The sequence below is a fragment of the Mus caroli genome, unplaced genomic scaffold, assembly GCF_978045245.1.
Source record: "Mus caroli unplaced genomic scaffold, Mus_caroli_1 scaffold_13, whole genome shotgun sequence".
NCBI lineage: Eukaryota > Metazoa > Chordata > Mammalia > Rodentia > Muridae > Mus > Mus caroli.
Window position 1 is genome coordinate 24,597,929 of NW_028227268.1, and position 16,556 is coordinate 24,614,484.

General features: G+C 48.4%; 1 protein-coding gene and 1 non-coding gene across 2 annotated transcripts; one reads left to right on the forward strand and one right to left on the reverse strand.

Annotated features, from left to right (window-relative positions):
- Positions 1-1,408: 1,408 nt before the first annotated feature.
- Positions 1,409-14,631, reverse strand: Psmb3 (proteasome 20S subunit beta 3). Its single transcript, XM_021177242.3, has 6 exons — positions 14,531-14,631; positions 14,045-14,229; positions 9,987-10,094; positions 3,676-3,853; positions 2,400-2,494; positions 1,409-1,540 (listed from the first exon to the last, which is right to left on the reverse strand). Exons 1-6 carry the CDS (start codon positions 14,531-14,533, stop codon positions 1,492-1,494), a joined length of 618 nt encoding a protein of 205 aa, XP_021032901.1. The 5' UTR covers positions 14,534-14,631; the 3' UTR covers positions 1,409-1,491.
- An 882-nt stretch (positions 14,632-15,513) lies between these two features.
- Positions 15,514-15,587, forward strand: Trnan-guu (transfer RNA asparagine (anticodon GUU)). The gene has a single exon. It is a non-coding gene; the product is annotated as a tRNA-Asn (tRNA).
- Positions 15,588-16,556: the final 969 nt, after the last annotated feature.

A 16,556-nucleotide genomic window follows, 5' to 3' on the forward strand; every position in this document is an offset into this window, starting at 1 on the left:
CCATTTCCAGGACAGACAGACAGACAGAAACACACACCAAAAAGGCAGGGAGAGGTGGAGGGGGTCGTTAAGAGCACTGACTGCTCCTCCAGAGGTCCTGAGTTTGATTCCCAGCAACCACATGGTGGCTCACAACCATCTGTAATGGAATCTGATGCCCTCTTCTGGCACACAGGCATACATGCAGATTAGCGAATTCATACACATAAATCTTTAAAAAATGTTTTTTAGTAGCTCTCAGTGTGGACTTGGACCATCTATGTCAGTGGCAGCTGAAATTCAGAAACAAAACTTAGCTCATCTTAGACCTTCTGACTCATAAAGTTAAAAAACAAAAATTTTGGGGCTGGTGAGATGGCTCAGTGGGTAAGAGCACCCGACTGCTCTTCCGAAGGTCCAGAGTTCAAATCCCAGCAACCACCTGGTGGCTCACAACCATCCGTAATGAGATCTGGCGCCCTCTTCTGGAGTATCTGAATAAAAACAAACAAACAAACAAACAAAAAACCCAAAAATTTCAAATCCCCCCAGGGTTGTGTGGATCTCTAACCCAGTCCGCAAAGCATAGGTAGGAAGGTCCCTGGAGCCTGGACGCCCTGGGCTGTGGTTGGTGGTAGAATACTGCCTAATACTGAAAGCCTTGGGTTTGATTCCCCCAGCACCACAAAAAGATTCTTTTCAATAGGAATCAGTTTGAATGGGCTCGCAGAACATTCAGAGGCTACCCGGGAACCATGCAGACATCCATGTATTGGAACACTGAATCTACTGCAGGTTAGAGTGTGCCAGACAGTATTCTCGGTGGTCAGTGAAATCAGCTTGGCGACCACGCCCACCTCTCCCTGCCAAAGTGATGAACTGAAGACAAAGATAAACAACACTGACCTAGATCACTCACCAGTCCTTGGCCAAATCCCATTGAGGCACTGGAAGACTGGGAGACTGCCAGCTGAGCTGAATGAGAGGGACCCAGGTTTGGGGACAATTGGAACGTGGGCTTATCTCCTTGCACACCACCACTTAGCAAGCGGATTTAGACACGTGTATGGGTGCTTTTCATCTAAGGCTGCTCTTAACTGCCTTGGCTCACAATGACGGAGTTCTACGTTAGGTAAGGCACGCTCTGCACAGCCCAGCCCAGCGCAGCACAGGCATCCACTGGTGCCTAGTAGGGGGCCCCAGGTGTGCCAACAGAGTAAGGGCAAGTCCAAAAGGAAACAGGGTTGAGATGTAGCTCAGTAGAGAATGTGTGCTCAGTATGTCCGAGGGCCTAGGTTCATTTCCCTGCACCACAAAAAAAAAGGGGGCGGGTAGGGTGGGACCAAAGACAACTGAGATAAAGTCGCTCGCTCTGTACTGGACTCTCCCTGATGGGGACCAAAGCTGCAGAAACAAAGGCAGGCAGGCATGAAAGAAAGGCGATTTTATTAAAAAGAAAAACAAAAGGGAGATGGGACCAGAGCACAGGTTAGTCCATCCACAGAGCACAGGTTAGTCCATCCGGGCCTTTAGCGTCCTGGTGGTGATCTTGTCTTTCTCACTGTCAAGAGAGAAAAAAGTCAGTCATGCCCACTGTCTCTCTTGTCTGCCTCTCCTCTGAGCCTCAGCTGGAAAGGGAAAGGCTGCCTGACGACCCGAGAGTCTGTTGCCTGACAGCCTGTTCTGAGGGCAGGATAGACGGGGGCAGGGAGCTTTGCTGCAGATGGTTGGGGAAGACTGAGACACCCTCCAAAGAGCAGAGACCCCAGGCCTACAGAGCAAGTGTAAGCACCTGGTCTCACTACAGAAGACACAAAACGCTTGGATGGCTCAATTCTGCTTTTCATGGTCAGTAAGCAGGACCCACAAGGAAAGGAGGCACCGTTCCATTCTATTGGGGTCCTGGTGACAGCCTCAAACAGGGAGAGGGCAGTAGGTACCTCAGGTCTGGCTAGAGACTGGAATGCGAGAGACACACACACACACACACACAGAGTTCTGGGCTGCAGAGTGGAGGGTGCAGGGAGGCTGGGGAGCCCTAAGCCACTCTGTCTGCGGGAAGATGCTGCCCATCATCACCCCTGAAACTTTGGGGACACTGTTAGGGAAGGAAAGAAATGTCCACCGTCAGGAGACTCAGTCACAGAGGCCTACCTTAGTAAACCAGGCCTACTGTCTGCTCTCTCCTCCCTTCCGTCCCCCTCTTCCTCAAACTAATCTTGAATTAAAAATCCCCCAGCCTCAGCCTCCCCAGGGCTGAGAATACGAATGTCCCGCCCGCCACCTGGCTGCAGTCACCAGGCTCTGCTTCCTGGGGCACTTCTCTGATCTCACACCTGAGGAAGGTCGGCGGTGCTGTAGGGAAGGAGGAGACACTGCATCTGTCAAGGATTTATTGAGTTCTCCCAACCTATACTCACATGACGTGGACGATGACGCCCATGCCCGACACGGCATCCCGGTCCACCGCGTTCAGCATGGCCTGAGAAATGGTTTCAAACAGGTGTTCTGGATCCTGCCAACAGAGTCAAGCGTTCAGACCAGGGACACGTTCTGGTTCCTCCACCCTCTTATGTTCTGGGCTCTGGCTGCCCTACTCTAAGCCCAGTTGTCTGCAGTTCCTTGGCTATAGGAACCTCTCAGCTCCTTACTTGGGAAGAAACAGGACACAGAAAACACTTCAAACCTGAAAGTGTGACATTGGGTAAGTGTCATTATATCCTGTTAGAGCCTCCACTCCCTCTGTAAAGTGAAGAGTATTTCCATTTGGTTCTGGCCTCCTTCTCAGCAGCCGGAGACCATCCCACACGCCCACCCAATCTTACAAGCCCTCCCCTCAAACCTGCCCCTTCTCCTGAATTCTCCACTTTGACTTCGCACCGTGACTCTGGCTGCCCCCAACCACCCCCCAGTCAGGACCAGCTCGCCACACCAGCTGCAGCCGGGGTCCCTAAGGTTCCATCCACGGAAGGCAAGCATTTAAACATGGCATGGTTTTCAAGGTTCCCTCCCCTTTGCCAGCCTCATTTCACCACACGAATTCTCCCACTACAGACACTCTCACCAAGACTGGACATTTCTGGCCCTACTGTACCTCAGTACACACTGTTCTGCCTGTCCGGTGCCAGCTTTTTCCTCTTGCTCCTCTAAGCAGGCATTTGAATGTCTGCCTGGTTAATGGCAGCAAGCCGGGGAAGTCGCTTTTTACCTGGCTTCCCGTGAGCCTGAAGGGCGCCTCCCTCTGGGGCGTAGCTGTGTTCCCATTCACAGCTGAGGTAAATGGAGGCAGAGCAAGGCTGACTCACTTACGCAAGAATGGGTTTCTGCTCAGCACTCACTCGGGAAGCAGAGGCAGGCAGATCTCTAAGTTCAAGGCCAGCCTGGTCTAGAATCAGTTCCAGGACAGCCAGGACTAAAAAATAACAGTTCCTAATTCAGACCAGCAAGCTTCAGGCTCACTCTGGTGCTGCATGTCACGGGGGAGGAACCTGGAAATCCAGCGTGATACTGTAGTAGACGTGGCCAGGGTGGGTAAGAGGCTGTTCTCACTGCCAGCCCACCCAGATGGAACCCTGCAGTGGAGCAGCAGCCATGGCTGGCTCGCTTGCCACACCTTCCTCTCCACTTCCTGCTGCACAAGCACATTTGTCTCTGATGGTGCAGGTACAGAGGCCAGCCCTGCTGTTGATAACTTACCATGTTGGGCTCCCAGAGAGACTCACACATCCCATACATTTGTTCGGAGCAGGTACCACTGACTACAAAGTCATCAGTCACCATGGGACAGCCAATGAGGTCCAGAGAGCAAATGAAGGGCTTGAAGGTCTTCGGGTCCAGGCCAGCAATGACAGGCTCTGTGTAGTAGGGACCGAACCTGTGGCCGGGGTGAGAGTCCAGAATGCAGAGCACTGGCTTTCACACATGCCCGTTCAGACAACGGGGGGGGGGGGGGGGGGGGGGGGGGCGGCTTTGTGCAGCCCATCCCCCCTCTCCTGGCATCTGGCAATGTTTAAGATGTGTTCACCCTCCTCTCTGACCTCTCCTCCTCCTGGTTCTCCCTCCCTTCCCAGTTTCTTTGAGAATTCTGCCTTCTCAATCTCCTTACTGATCCAACCAGGACTGCACTCATTCTGCACATTTATACTTCTACCTCTTTAGAAAAAGGATTTAACACACACACACACACACACACACACAAACAAAAGAGCCGGGCACGGGCGCACACATTTAATCCCAGCACTTGGGAGGCAGAGGCAGGTGGATTTCTGAGTTCGAGGCCAGCCTGATCTACAAAGTGAGTTCCAGAGCTACACAGAGAAACCCTGTCTCAAAAAACAAAAAAATTGAAAAAGGATTTGAGGGCTGGCCAGATGGCTCGTAGAGTTCTTAACACTGACTGCTCTTCCAAAGGTCCCGAGTTCAAATCCCAGCAACCACATGGTGGCTTACAACCACCCATAATGAGATCTGACGCCCTCTTCTGGGGAGTCTGAAGACAGCTACAATAAATAAATCTTTGGGCCAGAGCGACAGGGATTGACTGGAGTGAGCAGAGGTCCTAAAAATTCAATTCCCAACAACCACATGAAGGCTCACAACCATCTATCTGTACAGCTACAGTGTACTCATATACATAAAATAAATAAATAAATCTTTAAAAAGAAAAAAAAAAAAGGATTTGAGACAGGGCTAGTGTGGCTCAGTGGCAGAGCACATGCCTAGCATGCATGGAGACCTGCATTTGAGCTCCACTACTGCAAAAACAATTTTAAAAAATTAAAACTTGGGCTGGAGAGATGGCTCCGAAGTTAAGAGCACTGACTACTCTTCTAGAGGTCCTGAGTTCAATTCCCAGCAACCACATGGTGGCTCACAACCATCTGTAATGGGATCTGATGCCCTCTTCTGGTGTGCATGAAGACAGTGACAGTGTACTCACATAAAATAATTTTTTTTTTTTTAAATTAAAGCTTGGCCTGATATGGTGGTACACATTTGTAGTCCTAGTATTCAAGAAGTTGGGGGATCACACTGGACGCCAACCTGGACTACAAACAAAACTTCCAGAGATCTTGATGTTCAAGTCCAAGCTGAGACTCCCTGAGTCCAAGGAGAGACATCTGAGTTCGAGGCCAGCCTGGCCTGTATAGTGATTTCTAGTTCAGCCAGGGCTACACAGAGACCCCGTCACAAAGCAGACCAAAAGAGGTTCAACACTGAATGCCAATCTCTCAGCAGGAACTATCCACGTGTCTTCTGGGCTTGTAGCACTTTTTACAATTTGAGTGTGTGTATGTAGGTGTGTGTGTGTGTGTGTGTGTGTGTGTGTGTGTGTGTATATATATATATATATATATATATATATGCTATGCAGAGGTCAGAAAGAGTGTGTGTGGTGTGTGTGTGTTTGTACGCGCACGTGCCCTAGGACAACTTGCATAAACTGGCTCTTCTTCCACCACGTAGTTCCAGGGGGTTACACTCAGCTACCAGCATTACCCACAGCATGGTCTTCGGTCAAAGAAGACTATAAAAATTATTTACAACTGAAAATGGACCTTCATGGCTCAGCATTAGCCTAGAAGGTATGATGCCCTAAGCTTAGCCTACATCACCACTAAATAAATACTTAAGGGAAAAAGAAAAGTTGTGGGAGGGAGTCTGATGGAGGCTAAGGGAGTCTGATGGAGGCTAAGGTACACTTGCCCAGTCTGTAGGAGGCCTAGGCTGCTCACCACGAGCCAGGAGGGGTGAGAATGAGAGGAGAGTCTGACTGGGAAGAATCAACGAGGACTGTAGCCTCCCTCAGCCTTGAAGCAGACTGATTCAGACTTTTTGCTGCCACAGAATAGGAGATCAGCCTTCCGACTTAGATGGCTCTATTGTTACGTCAACTACTGCTGCCCTTCGGCTACCAGCAGAGAGACCCTAGAGACATAGCAGAGACACAACCTATCCTGCACATCGCCTACAGGCTGGCTCCAGGCACCAAGAATGGACTGGGGGGGGGGGTGCTTCCCCCTTATAAGCACAGTCTCTTAGTAAACTTGCGGGCCTTGATCAGAGAAAACTTTGTCTTGGCTTCATTCTTTTCTCTAGTCTCTCTCTTTCAGCCCCAGCCTGCCTTCCAGAAATAGCCGGGTCATGGAGGCCATGGGCCAGGTTACTACTTCAACAGAGGGCGAGATGCTTCTCTGCCCCAGCCAGGCTCCGACAGAGCCAGGTGGTCTCCAACCTTCCATGAGGCTGGCTTTGAACTCTGCATCCTCCTGCCTCTAACTGCCCAGTGCTCTGATGATAGGTGCATGCCCTCATGCCCAGGTCAAATAGGATTATTTGATGCAAAGTTGTTTCTTTTATTAAAGTTTTATTTTAAGTGTGTGTGGTGGTGGTGCGGGGGAGTCTTGGGGGGAGGGTAGCATACACCTTTAAACTTGGGAAGTAAAGACAGGCAGATCTCTCTGAGTTCAAGGCTAGCCTGGTCTACAGAGTGAGTTCCAGGGCAGCCAAGGCTGTCACACAAAGAGACCCTGTTTCAAAAACCAACAAAAAAAAAAAAAAAAAGAAAAAAAGAAAAAAAAAATTTTAAGTTTTTAATTATGCACATGTGTGTGGGTGCTGAAGCCAGGAACATCATGACCCTGAGTTTTTCTAACCTCGTAAGCACCAATTTCTACAAGAAATTTTATAAATTTATATTATCCTCTCTAGAGATAAGATGACCTTGAATTTCCTGGTTTGTTTATATTTTATGTGTATGGGTGTTTTGCCTACATGTGCATCACAATGTCCCCAGATGCCAGAAGAGGGCATCAGACCTCCTAGAACAGGAGTCACAGGCTGTCATGCGCTGTCCCATGGGTTTTAAGACTCAATCCTGGTCCACTACAAAAATAAAAACTCTTACCTGCTGAGCCATTTGTCTAATCCCAAGAATGTATTTTGAAATTTATTTATTCATTCATGTATTTCGTGTATATGAGTGCTCTGTCTTCATGCACTGTGATTTCCCTTCCCCCACCTGCTTGAACCTGCTTGCTCAAGGGTGGAGCTTCCTGCTCATTCGTCCTGCCACGCCCACTGCTGGACCCTGCCCCTTTGCTGCTTGGAGGCACACACGTGTTCGTCCTGCTACTGGACCCCGAGTTACTTGGCGGGAAATCGGGTTCCCTCCCCCTTCCTTTATAACTGAGTAAATGGAAATAGTAAAATTGAGCTTTGATCAGAATACTGTCTTAGCTACATTTCTTTCTCTCGCTGCCTAGCCCTTCTTCTCTTCCAGGTTTCCAAAATGCCTTTCCAGGCTAGAACCCAGGCTGTGATCTGCTGGCTGGACACAACATTTGGCGCCCAACGTGGGGCTGAGAAACGGCAAAGGATTTTTGGAAGAGACACTGCTGGTTTGGAGCTCCATGGAATAATTAAAGGATAAAGGAAATTCATACCAGAGAAGGTATGGGCTAAGCTGAGACAGCGTTAAACCTGAGCGCTGGTTCACTTAGGTTCAGCAGTGAAGCTTAAGAGGAGCTAGGCACAGGCGGTAGGCCGTGGCTCGCAAAAGCTACATTGTTAGGTGTGAGAAAGGAAAGGGTTTATTAAAAGGAAATTAATAATCAGGCAGATTGCCGCAGTTATAAAAACTGCAGCATGAGGGAGGAAATTGTCCCAAATAGCAGGAGTACTCTGCCCCCTTTTTGTGTCTTGTTCAATGTCTGGTGCACCAATCTGTTCTCGTGTTCAATTCATGTATGTTCGTGTCCAGTCTGTATGAATGAATGAATGTTCTATGTTTTATGTTGGATAATAAAGATGGTATAAAAAACTTTATCTGCAAAGCCAAGAGCTGCCACGTGTTTCAGCCAAGAACCAGACACGTGGCAGGAGGGCCCCTGCTGGAAAAATGTTCGTTTTAAGAAAAAGCAGCGAGTGCACAGCCTCTTAGTTTCGAATCTGATAAATGGTTCATGATTAATGTGTTTGACAATGGTAAAGTGCTTTTTTATTCTATGATTGTAGCTACAAAAATTAATATTCTGATTGGTCTAAAATTAACTGCTTCATTTGGTTCTTTTTTATTGTAAATGTGCTCTGCATGTTTTCACATTCAGCTCATAAGTTGTTGGTTAAGATTAATAATTGTTACATTGCTACAGATGGTTAATGTTAAATTTGATAACTCAAGTTTAGAGTCCTTCCTACACCTGGCATAAGGCAGCCCTAAAGGCTGGGTCTCTAAGATATTTCTAGTTTAGATAATAATTAATGTGGTTCCTATCCTAAATAGTAAAATTTAAGATAAGATTTAAAGCAATGCCTCTTTATTAAAGCGTTAAAGCTTGCTTTAATAGGTATTCATAGGTATTAATTGACATCTAAACTTCGTAATATAGTAATGCTTCTAATATTGATTTTAACGGTGATAAATTGTTTTAAACGTAAGTTTTGCTTTCCCAAAGTTGTAGGTATTATCCTAACCTTGCACAAGAAACTTAAAAATTATGGTTAAAATTGCCATTGTTCCATTGACTGCAGCTTGCAGTTTGATTGCAAATTTAAGATTGATGCTCAGATTAAAACATATTTTACCTTTGAGTCAATACAGGGCTCTGGGCAGCCCCAGAGTGGCTTGTGGCCTTTCTTTTGTTTTGCAAACAATGCCTGAAAAGGTTTTTCCCTGTGTTCAAGAAAATTTCTTTTTAACAGTGTTACAGATCTATTCAGATGTTTAAAATAATGCTTAAATTCAAAGATTTTTGCTTCTAGTAAACTGGTAATCGCTAGAAAATTTCGCCTCTAGGTATGGCTAATATAGCTTTACATTATGTAAGAAAAATTTTTATTGTTTCTGCTTCTATACAAGAAGCCAAAAGTTTTAATCTTTCAGTATATATTGTTTCCTAAGTGAAAAGTATTTTATTAACTAATGCTTCTCAAGGGACAGAAGAGGCAATCAGATCCCATCACAGATGCTTGTGAGCCACCATGGAACCAAACTCCGCAAGCAAGAGCAGCAGTTACGCCATCTCTCCAACCGTGCCCCCACTGCTGTTTCTGTTAATAACCTTTCTATAAACCTAAGCTGACTTTAGAATAAAAGGTTAAGAGCACCAACATTAGCTAAGAGATGGAAAGCAACAACAAACACATTTCACCTCCCACCCTGCGGGCCTCCCTTCAGCTCATCCTGGCCGCGGTGCGTATCTTTACTAATAAAAACTACCACACTGGGGCTGGACAGAGACCTGTGTCTGGTTCCCAGCACCCACATGGTGGCTTATAACTGCCTATGACTCCAGTTTACAGAGACCCTCTTTCTGTTGTGAATACAAGAGCACATCCATACACATCGAACAAAATAAATGAAGCAAAAAGGAACACATGGACCCCTAGACTCTAGTGTGGAAAAAAAGCTCTAACAGCGCTGCAAGACTCCAGAACTCTTTTTTTTTTTTTTGGTTTTTCGAGACAGGGTTTCTCTGTGTAGCCCTGGCTGTCCTGGCACTCACTTTGTAGACCAGGCTGGCCTCGAACTCAGAAATCCGCCTGCCTCTGCCTCCCGAGTGCTGGGATTAAAGGCGTGCGCCACCACGCCCGGCTTTTTTTTTTTTTTTTGGACTCCAGAACTCTTTAGTGGGGCTCCAAATGAGTTCATGGCTCTCTGGGTTCCCTGATGTCAGCCCTCTTGTTCCTATCTGGTTGTGAGACAGGAACTCAGAGCATCAAATAAGGACGGTGTGCTGCAAATAAGGACCAGGAGGGCAAATCCTGTGAGCCGGTGTTCGTGAGGCAAAGGCCAGAAGAGCATCCCCATGACCTCAGGGCCAGCCTGGTGTGTGAGGAGTTGCAGGCTAGCCAGGACAGGCAGGAATGAGGGAGGGACATGGACAGTAGGGTGAGAAATAAAGGAAAGTGGGGATCCACAGAACAGCTTCCCCATAGCATCCCCCACACCACTGGGTCAACCAAGCCTCTGAGCCCCGCAGGACCGGGTCTTTCTTCCCACTCACCGCTTCTCATACAGGAGGTTGGCCACCATGCTCATGAGGGTGTAAGGCTTGATCTGCCGACCTTCTTTCAGCTCATACAGGTTCAGTCGGAACTTGAGACGCTGGGCACTGGGGAAGGAGGAACATAGCCCGAGTCATTGCTAAAGTCCTCTCGGTCTTCAACCTGTGGCAGTCACAGGAGACATACGATTCTGTCCCTACCAAGGAACACTCAAGCAGACGCTTGCCGATGAGAAGGTGCCTAGGAAGGACGACCTTGTGTCCCCTAGGCCACCTCAGAGTTCTGGGATAGACCCTGCACAGAACCAACCAACGCCACACCAACTAAGCAAAACAGGGCTTCCCAAGACACAGGAACATAGTCTTGGGAGTGAATTTATTTCATCTCTGATAGGTAAGGAGACCGAGGTCTAATAAATCAGGAGTTGCTGTGCACAGTAAGTAGACAAACCTAGTGAGAAGATTCTGTAGTCGGCCACAGTGAAGGAGGGCTGCCAGAGTGTCTGAGCAAGCCTGGGGTGTTCAGTTCTCGGGAGACTCTGCACAATGCTGGACAGACAAGCTTCCCTCCTGTCTCCTCTGATGCTACCACCTGCTGCAGCTGAGGCTTCAAGCTCAGGCAAATCCTAACCCAACCTTTCCCTTCCACTCCCTCCTCTCTGCCCCCCCCCCCACCTCTTCTTCTGGTTGTTGTTATTCTCCTTTCACCATCTGGGTTCCAGGGATTGAACTCAGGTCACCGGGCTTGGCCATAAGCACTTTTACCCACGTTCTTAGTCAGGGTTTCTATTCCTGCACAAACATCATGACCAAGAAGCAAGTTGGGGAGGAAAGGGTTTATTCAGCTTACACTTCCATGCTGCTGTTCATCACCAAGGAAGTCAGGACTGGAACTCAAGCAGATCAGGAAGCAGGAGCTGATGCAGAGGCCATGGAGGGATGTTCTTTACTGGCTTGCTTAGCCTGCTCTCTTATCGAACCAAGACTACCAGCCCAGAGATGGTCCCACCCGCAAGGGGCCTTTCCCCCTTGATCACTAATTGAGAAAATGCCTTACAGCTGGATCTCATGGAGGCATTTCTGAAGCTCCTTTCTCTGTGGTAACTCCAGCTGTGTCAAGTTGACACAAAACTAGCCAGTACACCTACTAAGCCATATCGCCTTCCCTTTCTTCTCCTTTTCTGACTTCCCCCTAGTCCCCTACTAAAAATAAAAGTTCAGTTTTCTAGGTGTAGCTCGCAGCCCGCCCGCCCCCCCACCCCCGGCCCCCCCACCCCCGCCATACTCTCCCTCTAGACTCTGCTTCCTGAGATTCAACACTCCACCAAGCCCTCTCCTGACCTAAAGTATAACTTCAAAACCCTAACCCCTTTGAGGGGTGTGTCTTAGCTCCTCAAAATTGACATTAAAAAGATTACCATCTGTCCCAGTCCTAACTGCGGGATTTCAGTCACAACATGCTCACAGTAAGAACTATTTGTGAAATGTCACAGCTGTGCACTAGACTACATGTTGGTGTGTTCGCATGTTCCCTCAGTAACCATAAAGACTGGCTCCGGGATCCTCCACAGATCCAAAGCCCAGCAGGGCCAGTTTCTTATATGAAATGGCATTATTTCTAAATCACTTTTTTTGTTTGTTTGTTTGTTTGTTTTGGTTTTTCGAGACAGGGTTTCTCTGTGTAGCCCTGGCTGTCCTGGAATTCACACTGTAGACCAGGCTGGCCTCAAACTCAGAAATCCACCTGCCTCTGCCTCCCGAGTGCTGGGATTAAAGGCGTGGGCCATCTCGTCTGAGTAGTTTTCATTTAAGCTAATTCAATCTGATACAGAACCTTCAGAACCTTCAAGGTAGACTGTATTACACTTCAAAAATAAAAAGGCGCTGGGCAGTGGTGGCGCACGCCTGTAATACCAGCACCCGGGAGGCAGAGGCAGGTGGATTTCTGAGTTTGAGGCCAGCCTGGTCTACAGAGTGAGTTCCAGGACAGCCAGGGCTACACAGAGAAACCCTGTCTCAAAAACAAAACAAAACAAAACAAAAAACCAAAACAAAAATAAAAAGTTTTGGGGCTGGTAAGAAGGCTCAGCAGATAAGAGCATCTGACTGCTCTTCTGGAGGTCCTGGGTTCAGGTCCCAGCAACCACGTGGTGGCTCACAACCATCCCTAAGGAGATCTGACTCCCTCTTCTGGTGTGTCTGAGGACAGCTACAGTGTACTTACATATAATAAATAAATATTTTTTTAAAAAAAAAAAAAAGGCAAGGCTGGTGAGATGACTCAGAAGTTAAGAGCACTGACTGCTCTTCTGGAGGCCATGAGTTCAAATCCCAGCAACTACATGGTGGCTCACAACCACCTGTTTTTGTTTGTTTTGTTTTGTTTTGTTTTGTTTTTCGAGACAGGGTTTCTCTGTAACCCTGGCTGTCCTGGAACTCACTTTGTAGACCAGGCTGACCTCGAACTCAGAAATCCACCTGCCTCTGCCTCCTGAGTGCTGGGACTAAAGGTGTGTGCCACCACCGCCTGGCAGCATCCGTAATGACAAATTAAAAAAAAAAAAAATATATATATATATGGATGGAGCGAGCCGGGCCAAAGCAAGAGGGAAAAGGGAAAGGGGTGGGAAATGAAAAATTAAAAAAAAAATTTAGAAAAATAAATAAGTAAAAATAAAAAGGCACTGGAGAGATGGCTCAATGGGTAAGAGCACTGGCTGCTCTTCCACAAAACCCAGGTTCAATTCCCAGTCCCTACAAAGCAGCTCATAACTACAGTTCTGGGCAACCCAACAGCCCCTTCTGGCCTCCTGGGGGTACAACATGCAGCTGGTGCACAGACAGACATGTGGACAATCATCCATACGTATAAAATAAATCTTTAAAATATTAACAGTAATAACAATAATAATACAGAACACGAGGGCTTGGGCTTGAGGATGTAGCTCAACAACATATCATGTGCTTAAGCTTTCAAAATCCTGGTTTCAATTTCTAGTACCAGGGGAAGACTTGACTCTCTTGACCTCGACGGTCAGTGAATCAATGAATGAGTCTTTCCTCAGCAACTCACAGCATCCCATCCTTGAGATGGTGGGATGGGTCAGCGGGCAGTAACACCTACGCCAAGCCTAAGCAGCTCAATGCCTGGAACCACATGACAGAAAGTCAGAACCAACTTCTGCAAGCTGTCCTCTGACCTCCACACACGGCTGTGGAACCCGGGCATACAAACACAATACAATGCTAATAATAATAATAATAATAAATGTAGAGGCTGGAGAGATGGCTCAGTCATGAAGAGCACTGACTGCTCTTCCAGCTTTCTATCCCCAGCACCCACATGGTGGCTCACAACCACCTATAATTCAAGCTGGGTCATGAGGGTTGTTGGGGGCGAGGGTTGTCCAACAATCTCTTCTAGCCTCTGCAGGCACTGCACACATGTGGTGCCCAGACACACATACACGTAAAATAATAATCAATGAATTGTGTTTTTAAAGGTCCCACCACCAACCACGGCGATCAGAACCAGCACACTAGGGCCATCACAGACAACAACCTGTTTCCCCTCTCAGACCCTCCCATCACTCAAATCACATACGCACTGTCAACTAGGTAAGTGAAGTGGGCAGTTAAAACCCAACAGCTCCTCATGGTTAGTTATCGTTCCATATGTCTGCTTTGCCAGCCGCCTGCTGGTTTAGCGAGTGCCCACGGTCTTTAGAAAGACCTACAGTAGGATCCTGACTGACATTCATTACTGTGCAGCTTGAACAAAAGTCTCAATTTTTTTTCTCAATTGCAGAATGAGACGGCGCGCCAGTAATATTAAGACGGTGATTAAGGGACTCCCTAACAAAGATGCTTTTTCACATAGAGCCGAGCACAAGGTAATGCCAGAAAAACATAGGTTAGGACCCATCTCCGTATCGCTGCGGTGTTCAGCTGAGTCTCACACTCAATCGCGGCTTTTGGCAGATGGCTGACATCGGGCTGCTCAAGGCAGGCTGCTCAACGAAGAAACCTGAGTGAAGGTGGGGGCTGGAGACACTTACACTGTCTGGACGTCAGTGGCCAGGCCGGCCAGGCCTATGTAGAGCCTGTCACCCATGGGAAAGATCTTCTGGAAGTCCGTGGTCACCATCTGGGCCTGGATCCCGAAACGCCTGTCTGCAGCGATGGCCACACAGTTCTTTCCCTTCATGGCCATGACGGCCCCTCCATTATAGGACATAATAGACTGGGGGCAAACAAATCAAGGGGAGCTAAGTTCGTGGAGCTAAGTGCGACCATAACCTTCACATCAGTCCTGGTCCCCAAAGCTCATATACCCGTGCCCTCCATTCCGGAGGAGCCAGGACGCTCCTGCTCCAGCCCTGAGATGGGCCCGGTGGGGCACCCAGGAACCGCACTCATCCACACGGTGCTCCCATGAGCATTCTACTGACCACCAGGCTCTCCCCGTCCCGAACCCAAGCACTACTCGTCGTCCATGCTTTCAGTTCCCATCCCAGACTCCTTTCCTTACTCCCCGATCTCACCATGATTGCGCTGGAGTGGAAGCCCGATCCCCACAGCGATGCCTGCAAACCGGCTCTGGCTTTCTCAGGGTCAACGCTCTTGCAGAGACCTCCCCATTGGCTGGCGGGCCGACTCGGATTGACTAGTTCAGCTTTCTATTGGACACTTATGCCGTCAGTCAGAAATATGCATAGTTTGGTTGAGACACCAAAGCGGAGGTATGGAAAGCGGAAAGTGAAAAGTCACTGTGAGTGCGGAAGAGCCTACGGTCCGGGGCATGTTGGGATCTTGGCGGACCTGGAGTTCGGGGCATCCCGCTTAGGGGCGGGGTTTGCAACACGTGGGCTTGGGACAGGGCCTTGTGGGGCTGGTGCTGTAAGCGGAGTAGCTAACCTGGCGCTTAAGGTGGTGCTGCAGGAGTTAGGCATTTTACTCAAGCTACCCGACTTCCTGTGTTCATTCACAAATCCTTACTGTTCACCGGGATTTTTGCAGGCTCAAATTTACCTATCGGCACCGAGTACCGAAGGCGCCCATTCTTTGCAGAATGGGAAGACCGCGCCGAGGGTTCGTGCTAGGAGGGTTTAGTTCCAGAATGGAGCTTTTTGTTTTGTTTTCTTTTGTTTTGTTTTGCGGGAGTGAGCTACAGGTTGTTCAGCGTTTGGAGTCTCTCGCTCCCAATCCCTGCTGACCGACAGACGTAGCCCTAAGTCTCTGTTCACTCTACAAAGGAACGTTCTGTGCCACATCCAAGACACTGACTGAGGATAGCCTGGGCCAACGGCTCCAGGGCAGCCCAGGTGGGACGTGTGCGTCCCTTGCTTTCCCTTCCCGAGCACAACCACTGTTCCCTTCGCCACAGCCTCGGTTCGCTGTTCTTCGAGATCAGATTTTGTTCCGCTGGGTTTCTAAGCTACGGTAACTGCTTGCGTCGTGACTGGTCTTGCACCATATCGGCTCAGTCCTATTGACTCGGCTCTCTGCCTTGCAGACAACTGTCACCGTCTCTGTGGCGCAATCGGTTAGCGCGTTCGGCTGTTAACCGAAAGGTTGGTGGTTCGAGCCCACCCAGGGACGGCCTGTCTTTTTTTTTTTTTTTTTAAATCGCAAATGCTCCAAAGCTACATTCGGTACCGAGGTGCCAGAAGCAATAATTGTGATACACCAACCCAGATGGTCACTGTATTTAGAAATTCGTTTGTGGTCAGTGAACGGATCTATCCCTAACGTCTCCTCACCACCTCTCACCATTCTTTCTCCCAATCAGGATGACAGAAAGGCAAAGAAAGCCAGGTTTCTGTCTCACTGCCATGTTTAACAATGCAATTTTCCTTGGATTAAGAATAAATTTTGCTGCGGAGGTTGGACAGCTTCCCATTGTCTGCATCAGTGGACGATAGCAACTTGAAAGAGGACACCTGTCCCGGTGGATGGAAACAGTCAGGAAAGAAACCACAGGAACAAAGTGAAGGATAAAAGAGCGGAAGGAGGAAGAACCTAGCTGTGATCTACAGAGAAAGGCATACCATGAGGGGGCCTAAGTAGACAGTGCGAAAGATGGGGAAATAAATACAGAGATCAACAATGGGCATCGTTTGCAAGAGGGAGAGGTGTAAGGGACACAGAGGTAAAGCAAGGAGGAACGACTCTCTCTAACTAGTGCCGCCATTTAAAAGGGATTTTCTCCTTGCTCTTGTTTCCCATGGCAACAGATGCCCGTTGGTCCTTGCCTTGATGTTCTGGGTTCCTGCTCTCTGGGAACCTCTGATTTCTGACTGCTCACCACGTGTGGCAATCAGCTAGAGGACAGGGTAAGCTACAGACTTGGTGGAAAATAAGCGCTCTTCATGTTCGCAGGGCACACTGGAGAAGGTGGGCAGGAGTTAGATGTGCAAGGGACTCTTTCCATCAGTTCTCTAGACATTTGGCTCAAAGGAAGTCTCTTGTGGACTCCCTCTTCTATGTTTGCAGACCACCTGGCGCTTCAAACATGGAGAAGGGACTTTTCCGGCTTATTGCCCTCGCTGGCCCTGCTCGGTGTCAAAG

Coding starts and splice junctions, on each gene's coding strand:
- Psmb3 (XM_021177242.3), bottom strand. Junction 10,095..14,044: donor GCCACTGACGTCCAGACAGT/GTAAGTGTCTCC, acceptor CTCCTTCCCCAG/TGCCCAGCGTCTCAAGTTCC. Junction 1,541..2,399: donor GGCGTCATCGTCCACGTCAT/GTGAGTATAGGT, acceptor CTCTCTTGACAG/TGAGAAAGACAAGATCACCA.